Source organism: Naumovozyma castellii, chromosome 2 (genome assembly GCF_000237345.1).
Source record: "Naumovozyma castellii chromosome 2, complete genome".
NCBI lineage: Eukaryota > Fungi > Ascomycota > Saccharomycetes > Saccharomycetales > Saccharomycetaceae > Naumovozyma > Naumovozyma castellii.
Window position 1 is genome coordinate 1,321,269 of NC_016492.1, and position 18,101 is coordinate 1,339,369.

Consider the following 18,101-nt stretch of genomic DNA (forward strand, 5'->3'; position numbering starts at 1 on the left):
TTCACATTCAGTTGGACGGTAATAAATAGTTATACTAAATTTTTTAATGAAAAGACAAATATTAAAGTTTACATAACATTAGATCACAGTTTGAATTAGATCAGCAAGTAGGTAAAGTCAACAATACTTTGAAACGCTTCTTACACACGGTTACAACGTATTAGAGTACAAGGTATGTTAGGAACAATGAGGTTCTTTATATGTCAAAGCTAACAATAACGCTTGTCAAAGGATTTAGGCGCTTAGCTTATATTCTCCGGGTAAGGTTTTTTTTTCAACAACAACAACAATGCCAAATAAGAACCAATACATCTTGCACTTGGGAAACAAAAGAATATGTTTCATTTAGTTTAAGAAAATTGAAGAAGATTCAATATACTCTTAACATCCTCTTTTATGTCAAGTGCTTGAATCAAAAGGACAACGCGTTTTTGAATAATGAATTTTACAAGCATCTTTAAGTCTATCTCTAATTTTCAATTTCCATACACGTTGGAAGAAACTCCAAATCATGAAACAGGACTTTGGCAAGTATTTAATGGTACCAGAAAATCAGATTCCTTACCAATAACTGCGTTCAAGGCAAAACCAAACTCTACCAATGCACCTCTGATCTCAAATGCCATTCATAAGTCCAAAGTACTAAAAATACCAGGCCTTTGCAAAGTATTGGAAACTTTCGATTCAGATGCAAATGCAACTTTTATTGTTGTAGAAAGAGTATCACCTTTTCCCTGGGTTGAGCTTTCCAAGTTTTCAAAAAATAAATTTGCATTGGGCTTAGTGGTTTCTCAAATATTAACCACTCTGAAGTTTTTAGATGCGTTTGTTTTGGGTACTTTGTCTGAACAAAGCATTTACTTGACTGATAAAGGTGAGTGTGTTCTTTTTGGCTTGGAGTTGTGTACTAAGAAGACGGACGTTGATCCATACGCTTTCGCAAATAACTTGAGAGTTTATGCTGCATGTATGGGTATACCTATGGGCCCCGAAGATTCGAAATTAATTGATCCCATTAAACTTGTTCAATTAATTAACCGTATTCTTGGAACCATTCCCAAGGATTGGAAGATTCCAGCTTCAGCCTTAGAAAAGGGTAATATGACCATTGATAAGTTTGTTGACAAGATACATAATACACAAACATGGATTGGAAACCCATTGATCGCAATTCATCGTGAATTTACAGAATTCCATATCAAGGATCCTGAAGGGAAGTTAGTAGTCATTACTGATGTGGAAAATATATTCCTAGACTCAAGGGATTTGTTACGAAATTTGTTACCGGGATTTCTGGAGAATTTAATTATTCCTGAATTATGTAACATGATCAATCTCCTTATTAATTCTCAAATGAACCCTAACGCTGCATCTTTATCAAAAGTAGCTGCTACGAAATTAATTTCGTTCATTGCTATTTTACTAGATTTATCATTTGAAAATCAATACTTCAATGAACAATACAAACAAGTGGTTTTTGCAAGTTTCAAGCTACAAGATAGACAAATCAGATTCTTATTATTGATTTATCTGCCTAAACTTATTGATACTTTGGATTCAAATGATGTCTCCAGTAAGATTTATCCTCATTTCATCCAAGGTTTAACAGATTCGGACGCCACCCTAAGATTACAAACATTGAAATCCATCCCAATAATCGTTCCATCAATAACAGAAAGACAGTTAAACAATGAACTGCTAAGGTACTTAGCAAAGACTCAAGTGGATTCCGATATTGAAATTCGTACATGGACGGTAATTATTCTCACCAGGGTGTCATCAAAATTAGATGAATCCAGTAGATCCAGTATCCTTGCTACCGCATTTACCAAATCATTAAAGGATCCAGATATCAAACCAAGGTTGGCTTCCTTGTATGGTCTTTCCGAAGCTATAAGTTTATTCGATGTTTCTACCATTGCCAATAAGATTCTTACTGTTATTGCACCAGGGTTACTAGATAAAGATCCTCTAGTAAGAATGAAGGCAAAGGATTTATTTGAAAGATATTTAAACAAACTTGAAAGTCAAGCAATGCTACTACAAGAAGCCAATATGGAAATTGATAAATCTAAGGATATTGACTTTGATTCATATGGTACAGACGATACTCAATTAGTGGAACAATTTATGAATAATTTGAAGATTACTTCTGTTAATACCAACATTTCCTTGAAAGAGGAGGAAGAAAGTAAGGAAAATTTTGGAGAATTACCCTCGCATATGGAAGCAAATCCATTTAATGGGAATCTTGATGTTGGAAACACAGTCGTTAATGGTGACGATGACGGTTGGGCTGATTTCGATATCGATGACGGTAACTTGGCAAATAATGAAACATCTTCCTCCCAATTCTTTAATCAACCAGTAAATATGGTCAAATCTTGGAATGATGAGTTGAATGAACCAGAACAACCAAAGAAATATGTTTCGCCATTGCACCATAAGAAGAACGTGGTTATACCGACAACAAAGAAGGCAAGTTTGAGAAATGGAGGTATAGCCTCAAAACACAGTGGACACCCAATAGTTAATAAAAAAGAAACCAAGAATGATGATATAGATGATGGATGGGATAATAATGATGCAGATCCATGGGATGAAGAATGGTAGTGTAGCAAACAGTAAATATATGCTTAGGTCTTGAACTGAAACGTTAATATTTTTCCACTCAAGAAATGGGCAATCGAATGCCGTTCAGAAAAGTGTTATATAGTAGTGTGTATGTGGCATGATTGTCAAGGACCACTAGTGTGATATATATGATTAACCCTTTATTGTTATTCTAATCATACTTCGTTACCCGCATTTGTTAAGCCCTAATCAAATTGTAAGCCCTACTTTTAAAACCCTAAAACCCAAATTCGGAAGCCCTAATTGGAACACGGCCGAATCACGGCGAGTAATAAAGAAAGTAGAGGACATTACAAACTAAAGGATCCATGTAGCTCACTTGAAAGGAATTATTAACCAACAAATACCAACAAGGTACTTATTGCTTATAACACGAATTCCAAACGTGTATACTATTAATGTCTATGCGCAGATGAACAGGGAATCGTATATAACTAACGATACTATTCATCAAAAGGATACTAAGACCCGATCAGAGAATGAACATGATGTGGATAAAGATCACTTTGCTACTAATACGGAAAACATTGAATCAGAAGATGCCCCTATACCCAGTTCAGGAAACTCTGCTAGTTTAGAAAATTACATGAACAACCCAACATCTTCATCCTCACATGAAAAGGATACACTCCCTTCTAACCAAAATGGACAAAGGAATGATTCGCTATCAATATTTACCAATTTCAAACCTACAAGGTACTCAACAGATGCATCTATAAATTCCTTTTTAAATATAAGTGATAATGCCAATACTACGACTACAAGTGGTCAAAAAAGACCAACACTACCAAAAATATCGGATATTCCACCACAACAGATCCCTGACATGTCAATGATAGGAAGGGGGTTTTCAATAGTAAACAATATATGGTCCCAACAACCACAACCTCCTTCCATGAGAAAACAATCTAATGATCCAAATGACCCTTATTCTGTTCCTAAATTCAAGACTCCGTCTTTTTCAACATCCATATCACAACAGGTCCAAGATACTTCATCTAGAAACGATTCGTCGTTACCACCATCGAAGAGAAACTCCTTGTATTTTGGTTCGAATGATTGCCCAGATTTAGACTTTTTAAGCATAGCAAACCAACCACAACCTCAATCTCAATCTCAGTCTCAATCTCAACAAGATCCAACAAGAAGGAAAAGCTCTAGCGTAGCGGGCATGAAACCCCCAATGCTGATTCCTTTCTCAAATACCAACCAAACTAGTAATAGTAATAATCGACAATCCGCAGGATCTATATCGTCAAACCCAAATGATTTTGATCCGTTCTTCCCACCAGGTTCAAACACTTTACTATTATCGTCTAGAAATAATTCATTGAAATTTAACCCTGAAGACTTAGACTTCCAATTTAAGAGACGTAATTCATCTTTAAGAAACACATTAGATAGCAATAGTAACAGCAATGTGCATTTTCCATCAACATCAACTGACTCAAATAATAAAGATATTAATTCATTTAATAACCCATTAACAAGTATTGAAGAGTTGGATTCTACAAATGATAATAATGATTCACTGAATATTCCCACTGCAAATAAAAATAAAGTGACAAAACCCGCAAAGAAGATCCCCAAAGCCATTAAACAAGAGTTGTCTCCAACTGAAAGGTCTTTATTCCTAGAAGAACAAGAACAGCGGCAGCAACAGCAGCAACAGCAACCCCAGAAAATTGAACTAAAACCGGAATTCAACCAAAATATTCAGGATAATAATGATATAGATGGTAATGCAGTGGATGATCGACCATTACTGGGTGTTACTAAAGTAGATCAGTTAATGCTAATGATACAAGCACGGAAAAAAGGTGTCACAGAAGTAGTTCACACAACGCCGGACGGACAATTATTAATTGATAGTCATTCAAATATTTTACCACCACAAAATGAATTGATAGGCGGTGTTGAAAAACCGAAAACATTACATGAAGGTTCTAAGCAGCATAAATGTCCCTATTGCCACAGGTTGTTTGCTCAATCAACTCATTTGGAAGTCCATATTAGGTCTCATCTTGGTTATAAACCTTATCAATGTGGATATTGTGGTAAAAGGTTTACTCAAGGTGGTAATCTTAGAACACACCAACGTCTTCATACTGGTGAAAAGCCTTATGAATGTGAATTATGTGATAAAAAATTCTCCAGAAAGGGTAATCTTGCTGCTCATTTGTTAACACATCAAAAAGTGAAACCTTTCATTTGTAAACTGGATAATTGTAACAGATCTTTTACCCAATTAGGTAATATGAAGGCGCACCAGAATAGGTTCCATTTAGATACCCTGAAGATGTTAACTACTAAATTGGCAGAAATGAATCCCAATGATAATATTCCTCAAAAGGACAGAGAACTATTGGAATATTTTGCATCCATATACAAAAATTCAAATAGAGGTATTAAGGGAAGGGGTAAAGGCAGTGCCAAGATCCAACAAACTTCTCCACCGATTACCAATAATTCTCCTCCACGAATGACACCAAAATCGAAAAAGAAATCTAAGAAACAATCTTCACCAAGATCTAGATCAAAATCAAAGTCAAGTTCTTTACCAATAGTACCATTTGCTCTGGAAAATGTTGATACAACTGAACAAGGACAGCAACACCTTCAACAGCAACAAAACGAAGGTCATTTTGACACATCATTAGGTCAAGAGCATCCTATAATCAACTACCATTATACTACACTACCCCAAACACCAGTTACAATTACAAATAATGCTGCGAATAATAGTTTAAACCTTACTAATATGACAGATAATTCCTTTTCTTTTAATTTGGACCAACCTGTGCCGGACGCCACAACAGAACAGCAAATACAAACCTTTCCACAACAACAGCGGCAGCAAAGACGAGAACCGCCTCCACATTCAGAAAAGGTTCATTTTAAGAATGTTAATTATAAGAGTCAATTACTTTGATACTATTCCAATTTTTTTTACATATATTTTTAAGTTTACGTAGGCTATTATTTATCGAATACGACGTTTGTTTTATAATATCACTTGAAGATTTTTTTTTCCTTTAATCGTTTGAACAGGGCTTAATTCTGTCCTAAGCTGCCAACGAAGGAAAAGATAATATCTTCTATATATCCGAATATTCCATTTGAAGCAAAATATATATTTCAAGTGATTCAACAATTTTGAAAATACTGACAGGCCATCTATAAAGTCGAGTGAGATGTTACGTATACGGTTCAAATCATTTTGGTTTCATGTTAACCTGTACATGAAAACTTACACCTTTGGGAAACCCATATTTGGGACGATCGTCAGCTGGCTTGTCAACAAATGATGAAATACAAATTACTTCCTCGGGTGAGTACCCTAATGATGCCAAAACACCTTTAATTAGCCCTAAAGGGATTTCTAAAAATGGCTCAACCATCTTAAGTTCCTTGGCAGGAGCCTCTTCACTCAAAGAGAATGCCTGAATGGGTTTGTAGTTATAGTCTATCAGATAAAATGTTCCTCTATGATTAGTTTTAAGATTATCAATTGGCTTTTCGTAAAGTTGCTTCCAAACGTCACGGCAAATAAATTTCATAATCAATAAAAGATCCATTTCTTTAAAATGTAAATTTGGGTTATTACTGAAGACCAGCATTTCACACATTTTCTTCCCCATTTCAAATCCTATATTTCTTAACCGTTTTAAAATATTGTTGTATTTCTCCTCATCCTCCAATTCAGCCAATTCCATGATCAACTTATGTGAGGGCTGTATCTTAAGATTTGTATTGTAGCTACTTACTTCCTTTTCCTGAAGACTTAAATCGTTAATTGGGATATTTTCTGCTTCTCCTTCTCCTTTTCTTTCTCCTTCTACTGCTGAAGTTCGATCTCCAGTTTGTTCAAGCGAATTAAGATCATTCAATTCGTTCTCAACTGCCATTGCTTGAGGGACTATTTCATTTAGTAACATCTGAAAAGCTAATTGACTAACTTTAGGTAACGACTCTTGGAACAATCGAAACTGTTGTTGTTTCTTTTCCTGCTCCGTCAGAGGATGGTTGGCTTGATAATTCCTGCCAGGATCCATTTTCCAAGTAAATTAGTAGATGGCAGTACGATAATCTCTTAGTAAGAGGGAATACTTTCTTAAGTTTGGTGTCTGATCAGAATCATCAATTATTTGCTTGAAATCAACTGAATCTTCAATGTGAAAAATTCGGGAACACTTCAAGAATTTATCAACACTACTCCTATTGTATCTAAAGAAATTCAAATATATATTTATATTGAATACAAATATAACACTATAGAACTCTCAATTCGAAGAAAAGGATGAGTACTCAACTGTCCATTGGTAACGAATTAAAAGATTCCTATAAAGTCACTCACACATGGGTTCAAACAAATTTAAAATGGTTAAAGGAATTAGAACAATTTTATAGAGAGCGAGCTAAACTAGAAAAGGACTACAGTGAGAGATTGTCAAGACTAACGTCTGAATATTTTACTAAGAAGAGCTCTTCTTCTGTACCACTATCTGTCGGTACTTCACCCACTACGACTCCGGGTTCCCTGGAAGCTGCTGGGGTAGTGGCATGGAACGAAGTATTGGCTCAAACTGAAATGATCTCAAAGGATCACAATAAGTTATCAATTGACTTGGACAATGAAGTGGCCAACCAACTGAGTGGATTATATTCCAAATTGGATATGACTTTAACTCAGATCAATGGGTTTAATGAAGAAGTTACCAATAAGAGAAATCAAATCTACCAAGATATGGAGAGGGCTAAGAAGAATTATGATGATGCATGCCAATCGATGGAGGTAGCTAGGGGTAAGTATACAAAAACTTCCACTGATAAGAATAAGAAAAAATTAGATAGTAAAGAAACTGATATGAATGTTGCTAAAAATGATTATTTGATAAAGGTCAGTCTTGCAAATAGAGTTAAGGACAAATACTATTTCCAGGATGTTCCTGAAGTGGTAGATCAATTACAGGATTTAAATGAAGCAAAGACTTTATTTTTGAATGATGTTTGGAATAAAGCCACTTCAGTGGAAAAGGCTTTTAATGATCGTTGTACTAAAAGATTGGAAACCGTAGACGAAGTTGTCAAGCAAAACAAACCACATTTGAGCACAGCTATGTTTATCAAGCATAATCTAAAACAATGGAAAGAACCTTCAGATTTCCAATACAAACCCTCCCCTGTATGGCATGATGATGAAAAATTTATTGTCAATTCTCCTGTAGAACTTCAAGATTTAAAAGTCAAATTAGCTAAGAATGAACAAGCTTATTTGAAATTAGATGATTCGACCAAAACTGAACTTACTCAATTAGGTAAATTCAATTCCCAAAAGAAGGAGATTAAGAGTAAAGAAGATACAGTGAGTGCGCAAGAGTTTTTTGATGCGATGAAGAATTATCTTGGTTTAGTAACGCCGTTTACATCACATGAGACAGCAAAATTGCAGGCGCAGGTTACAATTGAGTGCATTAAAAACAACGTACCTGCAGAGATGGATTTATCAACAGATAACATTGAAATTTCCAAGACCAAAAGCAAATCTGGTTTATTCAGTAAATTCAAAGAGACACTATTGAACCCTGAAACTAAGGTTCAAAAGGCTAGACGCCGTCATAGTCAAAGGTCATCTATGTTTGGTTCTTTGAAACGAACAAGTGGTGTCCCATCCAGCCATGATGTATTTAGTTCCAATGGTGATAATGATACGGATGATGCACCATCTATCTATACTGCAGAGTCATCTGCTACTCCAGCAACTAATAATATTGCCACTAGATCGCGAGCAAACACTGGTGCTACTTCAGCCACTACTAATAAGAATAAGGTTCTCTATGCATACACGAAACAGGATTCTGATGAGATCACAATATCCCCACAAGATATTATCACTCTGCTTGCTGCGGACTCAGGATCTGGTTGGACCAAAATCAAGAACGAAACCACGGGTGAATCAGGACTTGTCCCAACCACATATATCAAAATTGAAGAGAGCAGCCACAGAGGTAATGCACCTGCAGCTCCACCACCAAGAAGAAGTACTTTACCCACGAGGACAATGACCGCCAAGTATCCATATGTGGCCCAAGGAGATGATGAAATGTCGATCAATGCTGGAGATACTATTTCTGTTATAAGAGGAGATGATGGAAGTGGATGGACATATGGGGAATTGAATGGGGTGAAGGGGCTATTCCCTACTAGCTATTGTAGCTAGATGTACGATGGTGGGTTATATTATATGTAATCAACTGTATTTAAAAAAGTAATTAATGATTGAATGAATAAGTTAGATAATCGATTATTGGGATCTGTTCAATGACCATTATCATTTGGGTCTTCTAGCGATACACCAAGGTCTAACATTTGCGTATTAGGGACCACAAGAGCATCATTGGATTCTTTTGGGTCTATGCAAACATTTATTTTATGGTCTGTATCCTCTTCCCTTACGTCCTGGACAACCTTTTTAACGGAACGTTGCTGTTGGTTCTCGGAGTTCAGTAATTTTGAAGATTTAGAGGGCTTCTCAACAGGTGTGTACCGCTGAATATTTGGAGGTTGAGCTGCCATATCTTTCGCTTCTAGGTGTGTAAGTGATAAGTTTTTCCGCTTCACTGGTATCGGCGTTGGCCAGTCATCAGATTCAGACTCACTTTCACTCTCTGACTCTCCTTCCTCATTATCCGATGTACTTTCCAAATCAAATTGATTTTTACAAGTTGGACAAAAAAAGAAAGGATATTCTACTGTAATTAGGTCTTTCACACACTTATAATGCCAATGATGAGAACAAGGCGATATGAAAATGGGTTTGCCTTCCGTTATCTTGGATAAACACAAGGAACAATTGTCAGTGGCATTTGGTTCATCTCCAGAAAAGAGGACTTTTTTTACATTTTTGAAAGCATTCGTGCTAAACTGAGTCTTAGGCAGCTTCCAACTATCATTCAATTCAATTTTCATCTTGACACAACGTAAATGTTCTTCTGTGGTACCATCCATAGTCTTACCCAATTGCACACATGTAATACGGTCTGTTAGCATGATATCGTCAGATACAGTGTTTGGTTTAGCCATACGAGAACCATTAACAAATGTACCACTTGATGAGGCCGCATCAGAAAGGTACCATCTACCATTCATGTCAACTTTAAGACAAGCATGGACTCTGGAGACGACTCTGGATTTGAAAACGATAGGATGATATTTTTCGGGCAAACCTTTTGTTACCTTATAGTATTGGTCCACACAACGTCCAATTAAAAGTTGAGATCCCGGTCCTGCCCTTCTTATAATCTTGGGGAAGATTAATCCAGAGGTCGTGGATGTTCTATCTATATAAGGAGTGATTCTAACAGTGAACATTCCATTTTTACACTCTCTTGAAGGAGCCACTTCGCAAGGTTCATCAAACCGCTCATATATAGGGTTGTTTAACTCAAAATGGAGATCAGTCTCGCAGTTCTTTGCTATATAATGGGTAAATTTTTTCAGTTTCTTACTAGGAGGAGGAATTCCATCTAATGATAATTCAACTGGTAGGATATTAGGTTTCCGTATACGTTTCTTTGTAACAGGTTTCACAACATGATTCTCTTCTTTTTCATTGTTCTTGTAAACACTTTTCCTCATCTCCTCTCCAGATTTCTCCAACCATAACCGTTTCAACTCTAATTTCTTTGGTCTCTCCAAGACACCGGATAATTGTTCTTTATACCGTTCGGCTAGAGACCCATTGGTAGCTTTGGCATCACTAGCATCTTGTTCCGTTCTCAAGACGGATAGTTCATTAGCACTCAAACCAAAAGTACTAAATGATTCCGGCGTCAGCAGCTGTGTAGTCTTCCTGGAAGAGGGCGATCCATTCACTTCAACCATGAGAAGTTATCTGGTTCTTTTTGTATAGTGCTCATTTGTTGACAAAGCTGTCTCGATTGTTTTTCAGCGCGTTTCCAATGAATGAACTTTATTTAATGAACATAACGGATCTGTCCCCTTACCACTCACCATCAAAACTTCAGCAGATAAAATGGGAGAGCAAGAGCAACCAGAGGAGAAGGGCAACAACAGTAACAGAAAGCAGGATGTGAACTTCACGCCGGACGAGAAGAATCCCGGCTCGTACAAGTACTTCCCGGACGACCCGGTGCAGGGGCTAAACAAATACAAGTTCATCATGAAGGGGGACAGCGAGTACTACGACCCATGTCAGGAATGCTCAGAGATGAGTCGCAAATGCTTGGAGAGAAACCCATTCGACAAATCGCAGTGCCAGGAGTACTTCGATGCTTATAGAGATTGCAAGAAGATGTGGATGAAAACGCGTCGTGAGAATAGAAAGCAATGGGAAAAATGAGACAATTATTTTTCAGAACTACTTAACGTTGTATTTGTAAACTATTCCTGTATATAGAGAGTATAACCATTCGAGTGTATTTCGCAATGTCCTCTAACGACCATCCTGTTGGCGGGTTCCTGACCAGAAACAGGACTGCCATCGTGGCCACCGTGGCTGCTGGTTCTGCTGCCATTGGTGCCTTCTATTACTATCATCATTTGCAACAGACACATACTTCTCTTGAAGGTGAAGAAGATGGGAACTCCACTGGGAGGAATCCAGTAAATGATGAAGCTCATCTATCGAAGAATCAGAAGAAGAAGCAAAGGAAGAAGCACAAGAAGAAGGCAACACCTGATCAAACAACCGCCACCGCTGATGTTTTAACGTCATATCCTACAAACGACTCCAATGATCCCGATATGATCCAAATAACTAGCCTACCGCTAGAAGAACAAAAAAAGATTTCCATGCAATTGAAAGATAAAGGTAACAAATATTTTAAGGCAAAGGATTATACAAACGCCATCAAATATTATAACTTGGCCTTGGATTTAAACAAGGATCCCATCTTCTATTCAAATATCTCTGCATGTTACGTCTCATTGGGACAATTGGATAAAGTTATCGAGAGTAGTACTAAGGCATTGGAGTTAAATCCAAATTACTCAAAGGCTTTATTAAGAAGAGCTTCTGCTAATGAAAGTTTGGAAAATTATTCCGATGCACTATTTGATTTATCTGTCTTATCTTTAAATGGCGATTACAGTGGTGCTTCCATTGAACCAATATTGGAAAGAAACTTGAATAAACAAGCTATTAAAGTACTAAACGAGAGAATGAATAAGATGACTGGGTCTAACAAGGAACAGCAATTGCTACCTTCAACTACTTCCCTGGTGTCATTCTTTGGAATATTTGATCCAGAATTGACTTTCCAGAATTACAATGAAAATGACCAAGCTGATGTCGAATTACTAACTGGGTTAACAAACCTTTTCAAGAGAACAGATCAGGGATACTTGGATGCTGATAAAAATTTTGTCAAAGCAAGTTCATTATTTATGGAAGAATTGGCAAAGAACCCTAAGGATAAACATTTATTAGAAAAGACAGCAATCGCTTTGGAATATAACGGTATCTTCAGATTCTTAAAGAATGATCTGTTAGGTGCACAAACTGATATTGAAAAGGCAATTGGGTTTTTCCCAAGGGTAAATTCTTATCTTTACCTAGCTTTAATTTCAGCGGATAAAAGTACAAGTCAAGAATATTCTAAATATTTTGACAAGGCTTTGGAATTAAACCCTGATTCTCTCTCAGTATACTACCACCGTGGTCAGTTATATTTTATTACTCAAGATTATCCAAAGGCAAAAGTAGAATTTGAAAAGGCAAAGGAATTGGATGAAACTAATATTTTCCCATACATTCAATTGGCATGTCTGGCATATCGTGAAAATGATTTTGATAGATGTCAAAAATTATTTGATGAAACAAGACAAAAATTCCCAACGTATCCTGAAGTCCCCACTTTTTATGCTGAAATTTTGGCTGACAAGGGTGATTTTGCGCTTGCTATAAAGCAATATGATATTGCTACTAGATTGGAGAAGGCTCAAAAGAATATTCATGTCGGCATTGCGCCCTTAGTAGGTAAAGCTACAGTTTTGGCAAGACAACCTAACCTGCTAAATTTGAAAGAAGCAACACAATTAATGGAAAAGGCTTGCGAAATTGATCCGAGATCTGAACAAGCTATCGTTGGATTGGCACAGTTGAAATTACAAAATGAAGAAGTGGATCTTGCCATTGAGTTATTTGAAAAGGCAGCAGATTTATCAAGAACGATGGATGAGAAAATTCAAGCTATGACTTTTGCTGAGGCTGCCAAGATTCAAAAGAGAATTAGGGCTGACCCTGTTATAAGTGCTAAAGTGGATGAAGCATTAGCTTCATATAGATCCCAGGGAGTGATTTAATGACGTAAAAAAAAGAAAAATATTCTACAATATAATTTTTTAGTGGATCTTATCTATTATATATATAATATCCATAAATCAATCACCTCTCAAAGAAAGATCTTGTTCAATTTTTTTGTACCAGTTTGCGTATTGCTCCCTCGATACTAAATTATTATCAGATTGTAGCATCGACCCAAATTTTACAGCTATTTGTTCATCATAGTTAACTCCATTGAAATAATTATATTTGACTTGTAAATCTCGAAACCATTGCTCCCCCGTTATTAATTCCTTGACAATCTTAACACAAAGATTGATATCACTAAACCCATCACTCTTCATTAATCGGCGCATTTTATCTATTAGCAAATGATCAATTCTTGGATCATTCCTCCTCTTATCGTTAAACACAATAAACACGCAATTCATCACAAGACCACAAACTAATTGCCAGGGGCACGTTAAATAGGTGGATTTTGCAACATATTCATCAAGAATACCATAAGCTACAGTTTGTGGAAGTTCAAATTCATTACATAGAGTGATAAGTTCCGTAGGTGTAACTTTGTAGTATTTCTTGTGTAGCAGACTGACTTTCCCTCCAGAAAATGGGCCCTTTGTCCTTCTTCTCCTTTTTATAGGAGATTTTGTTGGAGTATTAGTACTGGTATCAAGTGTCGATTCTTTTGTTGGGTTCTCGGTAGGTCTTTCTGGAGAGCCAATGTGGCTGTCCTCATCCTGTTCAGAATCCGATTGGGAATCTTCAAACGCCAATTTCCTTCTTGCTTTGATTGGACTATCGGTATTAAGGTTCCCTGGGGATAACTTGACCGGGGAAAGACTCTTAGAGGGAGAAATTTTAGTTGGTGTGCCAAACAATTCTTTCCTTAGCTCATTTGGGTCCCTTGAACTGAACCTGTCATTTTCTTTCAAAGGTGATTTCTTTCCGGCAGATTTCTTGGGACTTGGTGACCAGTGAAAATTCTTTACTGGGGATGTCTGAAAGATATTACTCTTAAATACGTTCAACAGATTTCTAACTTTTTTTGGTTCCAATGGGATATTATTCATTGAATACTCAAATGCTGAGTCTTTTGTTTTTTGATAAAGCCTTTCAGCAGCAATAAAGGCACAAATATGATATCTCGCAAGCTCTTCATCTTGCTTTAACATAACCTTGTTTATTGATGTATTGTAAAGAGTTGATGTAGCTGATAAGAGTTTCTTCAAAGGTCCTTGTGTCCAATCTTGATCATGTTTCTCGTTAAGCTGGATAATGTCTCTAATACATTTTTGTATCTGTTGATTTGACATCGTTGATTAGAGTATGATACGCTGATTTCTTTTTAGATAGGCTATGAAGTCTAAATGACAATAAGGTCTCCGGTAATTGAATATCTCAAATAGAAGCGAATTTTTTTTAAAATAAATACAAACAAAAGAAAGACAAAGCAATAAGAGCACTTGACAAATATATTATTTATCTGCACTGGGCTCAATGATCTCAGATTCGGTTGTTTCTCGGTGCTATAATGATGTCTTCAAGATTGTATGGCACATGTTTGGGTTTCTTCATTTTCAATGTGCGGTACCTGGAAGAAAATTCATTAAACCAATAAACAAACTTTCTACGTATCGTTACTCTAAACCTTCAAAATATGGTAGCAAACAACGCTTTCGACGTTTACCTACCCATTAGTCATCATAGACACTCTCAGCATTAATCATATAGCTATTTTGAACTGTAGGTAATGTCAGGCTATCATAGACGATCATATCCTAGACCGCCTTCCTCTTCTCATCGCCCTCATGGTAGTGCTCCAAATCATCAAGGACCACCATACCAGGAAGAAAGAGAACCAAGTAGAAGTCGATATAATAATGATGGTCAAGGTTCCTTTCAAGAAACACGATATTCTGGAGAACGCGAAAGTATAGGACATCGTTATCAACAGCCGCCTTCCCGTGTCTACAAAGATCAAAAACATCCAGATTCTGGACGTGTACCATATGCAGCTCGTAGCATTCGCAGAGCTATTGATGAACACGCGAATACTAGGCCTCAACCATTTTTTCCAACACGAGATTCACGATATTCTCAAGGAAATTCATCACCAACAGCTCATGTACCTTTGAAAATCGCCAAGAGTGTGTCATCAGCTGGTAAACCCGTAAGAAGTTTACATTCTAGACCTGCTCCAATAATACGATATTCAGAGGTGACAAATTTGACAGCAAAATATCATTATTTTGATCCTGTGTCTAAGAAGTTGATACATAAAGATGAAATGTCTACATGGAATCAAAAAGGAAAGTATCCTATAACTGGGTTTGTAACGATCTTAGATTCAGAGCAACATCCAATGATACAGGCAAGGAATCCAGAAATCAAATCAATTGATCCTCGTAAACTTACTTCTCCAACAGCTTCAATATCTCATCGAAAATTAAGGAATAACTTGACGAATGTGGCGCGTATAGTATATGACAAATACTCAGTTGGACCGCCTCCTCCGTGTGCCATTATTGTATCTCCAACTTCTATTATCAATAACACAATGATTCAAGATATATCTATTAAGAATTATTTCAAGAAATTCGGAGTAATTTCACATTTCGAATCTTTTAATGATCCAAATAGTGCCTTACCATTACACATATATTTGATTAAATACACAGCACCAAATGGAAAACTAAGTAACTTAGACATTCCAGTGAAATCGGCATACCAAGCCGTGAAAGAATTTAAAGAGAAAGGCTGTTTCATAATGGGTTCTAATTTTAATGTCGCCTTGAATAAAGAAAAGTTACTTGAAGACATCAAGACCACTCTGGTAGAGGAAAATATCAAAAAGGCTAAACAATTAAGCGCAGTGGCTATCTCTACAGAAAAGAAGGATCGGGCACCTATTGCAAAGAACCAAAAAATTACAATGGAAAGGCCAAAGCGAAGTATCCCATATGATTTGGCAAGAGCTGTAAATAATAAGCCGTGCCTTTTTGTCTCTAGAGTCTTCATGGCTCTCCATGGCTTCAGAACAGAAGATTTCAAATACAAATTGAGAAGATATAGATATTCCAAGTTTCTTGATCATATCACAGGATTATATATTGTCTTTGGCGACTTATTGGAATGTAAGAAGTGTTTTGAATTAGAATCCGGTAAAATGACTCTAGTATCACGCTCTAGACGTATTCCTATTGAAATTAGATTTGTTTTAATTCCTCCTGTTGATCAATTACCCACAAGATTTGGGGGCTTCGGGAAATCGACTAATTTATCACCTTCCACTTCTTCGGCATCACATGTTAAAGTCTATAAAACAAAGGATGAACTAATTAATGCAACTGTGAAGTATATTTTGAAAGATTTGAAGAGCATCTTAGATACTGATATCAGAAAAAGATTGATTGGGCCAACGGTGTTTGATACATTAAATCCTACCAACTTTCCTGAATTAATGAGTAAGAAAGAATCTAAAGAACGTGCAAAGCAAAATGCGATCGAAACAGCTGCCGTGGAACAGAAGAAATTAAGAGAATCTACAAATCAAGATTTCGATATATTTAATCTTTATGGTGGTTATACTAGAAAAGCTATTAAGAAGAGAAGAACATCAGAACTCTCTGATATATCAGAATCTATTTCATTAAAGAAGAAAAAACTAGCCAGACCTATGGCCCACCTCTTAAATGAAGATATTGGATCGAAAGAAAATACTCCAACTTTGGAATCTGCCACTCCATTTGATGAATTTGATAATGACCATGATCTACTATCTTCCACATCATCGAGCGAAGCAGAAGATGGGTTTATTGATGATAAGCAGAAGGTTTTGACAAATGAATCTCCAGTAACAACCCCAGAAACACCACAAGATGATTCTTTACTATTTTCCTCAAGCAAGCCTCCAAAGGTCGATGTTACGGCAGATCTTTATAAGCCATCGGCTACAGAATTTCCAGAAACGGTTTATAAAGAAGATTTATCTATTCTTAAATTGTCTACCCCCTTATCGATCGTAGATCTACAGAATATGGTTAGAGATGATGAAGATCTTTTCTTATTGAAAGAGCTTGTGGCTTACAAGGAGCCTAACACGGTTAATGCTGCTGATGAATGTCTTGAATACGCCATTTGGAAATTACGTGAATGGAAGAAAAATGACACTTTAATAAAGGAAAATCAATTAAAACTGAATGAAGTTCCTTTCGCACCAGCATTGAAGATCAAAAACGGGCCATTCAAAGCAGAGAATATCAGAAAAGTTCCTGATCGCTTAAAGAATTGTTATCTACCACATCGTCGGAAGCTTCATCAGCCATTAAACACGGTTAATCAGCATAATACAGAATCTGTAGATAAGGAAAACTCCCCTGAGAAGTTGTCAAAAAGAGAAGATACGGTAAAGCCAGAACCTTCTGAATCTGTGGTCGCTCAAGAAATCTCTTCATCGAGAGACAACAGAGCATCGAATAGAAGATTTCAACAGAATATAGAGGCTCAAAGGGCAGCCATTGGAACGGAATCTGAATTATTATCTTTGAATCAACTTAATAAAAGAAAAAAGCCTGTCACATTTGCTAGATCTGCCATCCATAATTGGGGTTTGTATGCATTGGAGCCTATTGCAGCAAGGGAAATGATTATTGAATATGTTGGTGAAAGCATTAGGCAACCTGTTGCTGAAATGAGAGAAAGAAGGTACTTGAAAAGTGGTATAGGGTCAAGTTATTTATTTAGAGTGGATGAAAACAATGTTATCGACGCTACTAAGAAGGGAGGCATAGCAAGGTTTATTAACCATTGTTGTGATCCAAGTTGTACGGCCAAAATTATCAAAGTTGGTGGGAAAAGAAGAATCGTTATATATGCACTGAGAGATATTGCGGCAAATGAGGAACTGACCTACGATTACAAATTTGAAAGGGAACTTGATGCTGAAGAAAGGTTACCTTGCTACTGTGGTTCCGTGAATTGTAAGGGTTTCCTTAACTGAGATCTGCGTTTTGTATTTTCGCATAAATAGATGAAAGTAATCTATAATGGAAATATATTTAGACCCTTATTATATTTTATACATATTTGTATTACGATATAAAAATTAACTTATGTAGGTTACCAACAAATGAATAACATTCTGTCTTTTTCTGAAGAA

At 36.5% G+C, this 18,101-nt stretch overlaps 9 protein-coding genes across 9 annotated transcripts; 6 read left to right on the forward strand and 3 right to left on the reverse strand.

Moving 5' to 3' along the window:
• Window positions 1-438: 438 nt before the first annotated feature.
• CEX1 (COPI-interacting protein CEX1) lies at window positions 439-2,613 on the forward strand (the record flags this gene model as incomplete). The annotated part of the gene is made up of 1 exon (XM_003675102.1): window positions 439-2,613. One exon carries the CDS (start codon window positions 439-441, stop codon window positions 2,611-2,613), a length of 2,175 nt encoding a protein of 724 aa, XP_003675150.1.
• A 433-nt stretch (window positions 2,614-3,046) lies between these two features.
• AZF1 (Azf1p) lies at window positions 3,047-5,566 on the forward strand (the record flags this gene model as incomplete). Its single annotated transcript, XM_003675103.1, has 1 exon — window positions 3,047-5,566. One exon carries the CDS (start codon window positions 3,047-3,049, stop codon window positions 5,564-5,566), a length of 2,520 nt encoding a protein of 839 aa, XP_003675151.1.
• Window positions 5,567-5,849: 283 nt separating this feature from the next.
• Window positions 5,850-6,689, reverse strand: TRS33 (Trs33p; the record flags this gene model as incomplete). The annotated part of the gene is made up of 1 exon (XM_003675104.1): window positions 5,850-6,689. The coding sequence occupies one exon, from the start codon at window positions 6,687-6,689 to the stop codon at window positions 5,850-5,852; it is 840 nt and encodes a 279-aa protein (XP_003675152.1).
• A 245-nt stretch (window positions 6,690-6,934) lies between these two features.
• BZZ1 (Bzz1p) lies at window positions 6,935-8,854 on the forward strand (the record flags this gene model as incomplete). Its single annotated transcript, XM_003675105.1, has 1 exon — window positions 6,935-8,854. One exon carries the CDS (start codon window positions 6,935-6,937, stop codon window positions 8,852-8,854), a length of 1,920 nt encoding a protein of 639 aa, XP_003675153.1.
• A 98-nt stretch (window positions 8,855-8,952) lies between these two features.
• On the reverse strand, window positions 8,953-10,518 carry DMA1 (ubiquitin-conjugating protein DMA1; the record flags this gene model as incomplete). The annotated part of the gene is made up of 1 exon (XM_003675106.1): window positions 8,953-10,518. The coding sequence occupies one exon, from the start codon at window positions 10,516-10,518 to the stop codon at window positions 8,953-8,955; it is 1,566 nt and encodes a 521-aa protein (XP_003675154.1).
• A 151-nt stretch (window positions 10,519-10,669) lies between these two features.
• Window positions 10,670-10,996, forward strand: COX23 (Cox23p; the record flags this gene model as incomplete). Its single annotated transcript, XM_003675107.1, has 1 exon — window positions 10,670-10,996. The coding sequence occupies one exon, from the start codon at window positions 10,670-10,672 to the stop codon at window positions 10,994-10,996; it is 327 nt and encodes a 108-aa protein (XP_003675155.1).
• An 86-nt stretch (window positions 10,997-11,082) lies between these two features.
• Window positions 11,083-12,960, forward strand: TOM71 (protein channel TOM71; the record flags this gene model as incomplete). Its single annotated transcript, XM_003675108.1, has 1 exon — window positions 11,083-12,960. The coding sequence occupies one exon, from the start codon at window positions 11,083-11,085 to the stop codon at window positions 12,958-12,960; it is 1,878 nt and encodes a 625-aa protein (XP_003675156.1).
• Window positions 12,961-13,038: 78 nt separating this feature from the next.
• Window positions 13,039-14,256, reverse strand: ORC6 (origin recognition complex subunit 6; the record flags this gene model as incomplete). Its single annotated transcript, XM_003675109.1, has 1 exon — window positions 13,039-14,256. One exon carries the CDS (start codon window positions 14,254-14,256, stop codon window positions 13,039-13,041), a length of 1,218 nt encoding a protein of 405 aa, XP_003675157.1.
• A 437-nt stretch (window positions 14,257-14,693) lies between these two features.
• On the forward strand, window positions 14,694-17,942 carry SET1 (histone methyltransferase SET1; the record flags this gene model as incomplete). Its single annotated transcript, XM_003675110.1, has 1 exon — window positions 14,694-17,942. One exon carries the CDS (start codon window positions 14,694-14,696, stop codon window positions 17,940-17,942), a length of 3,249 nt encoding a protein of 1,082 aa, XP_003675158.1.
• Between the last annotated feature and the right edge of the window lie 159 nt (window positions 17,943-18,101).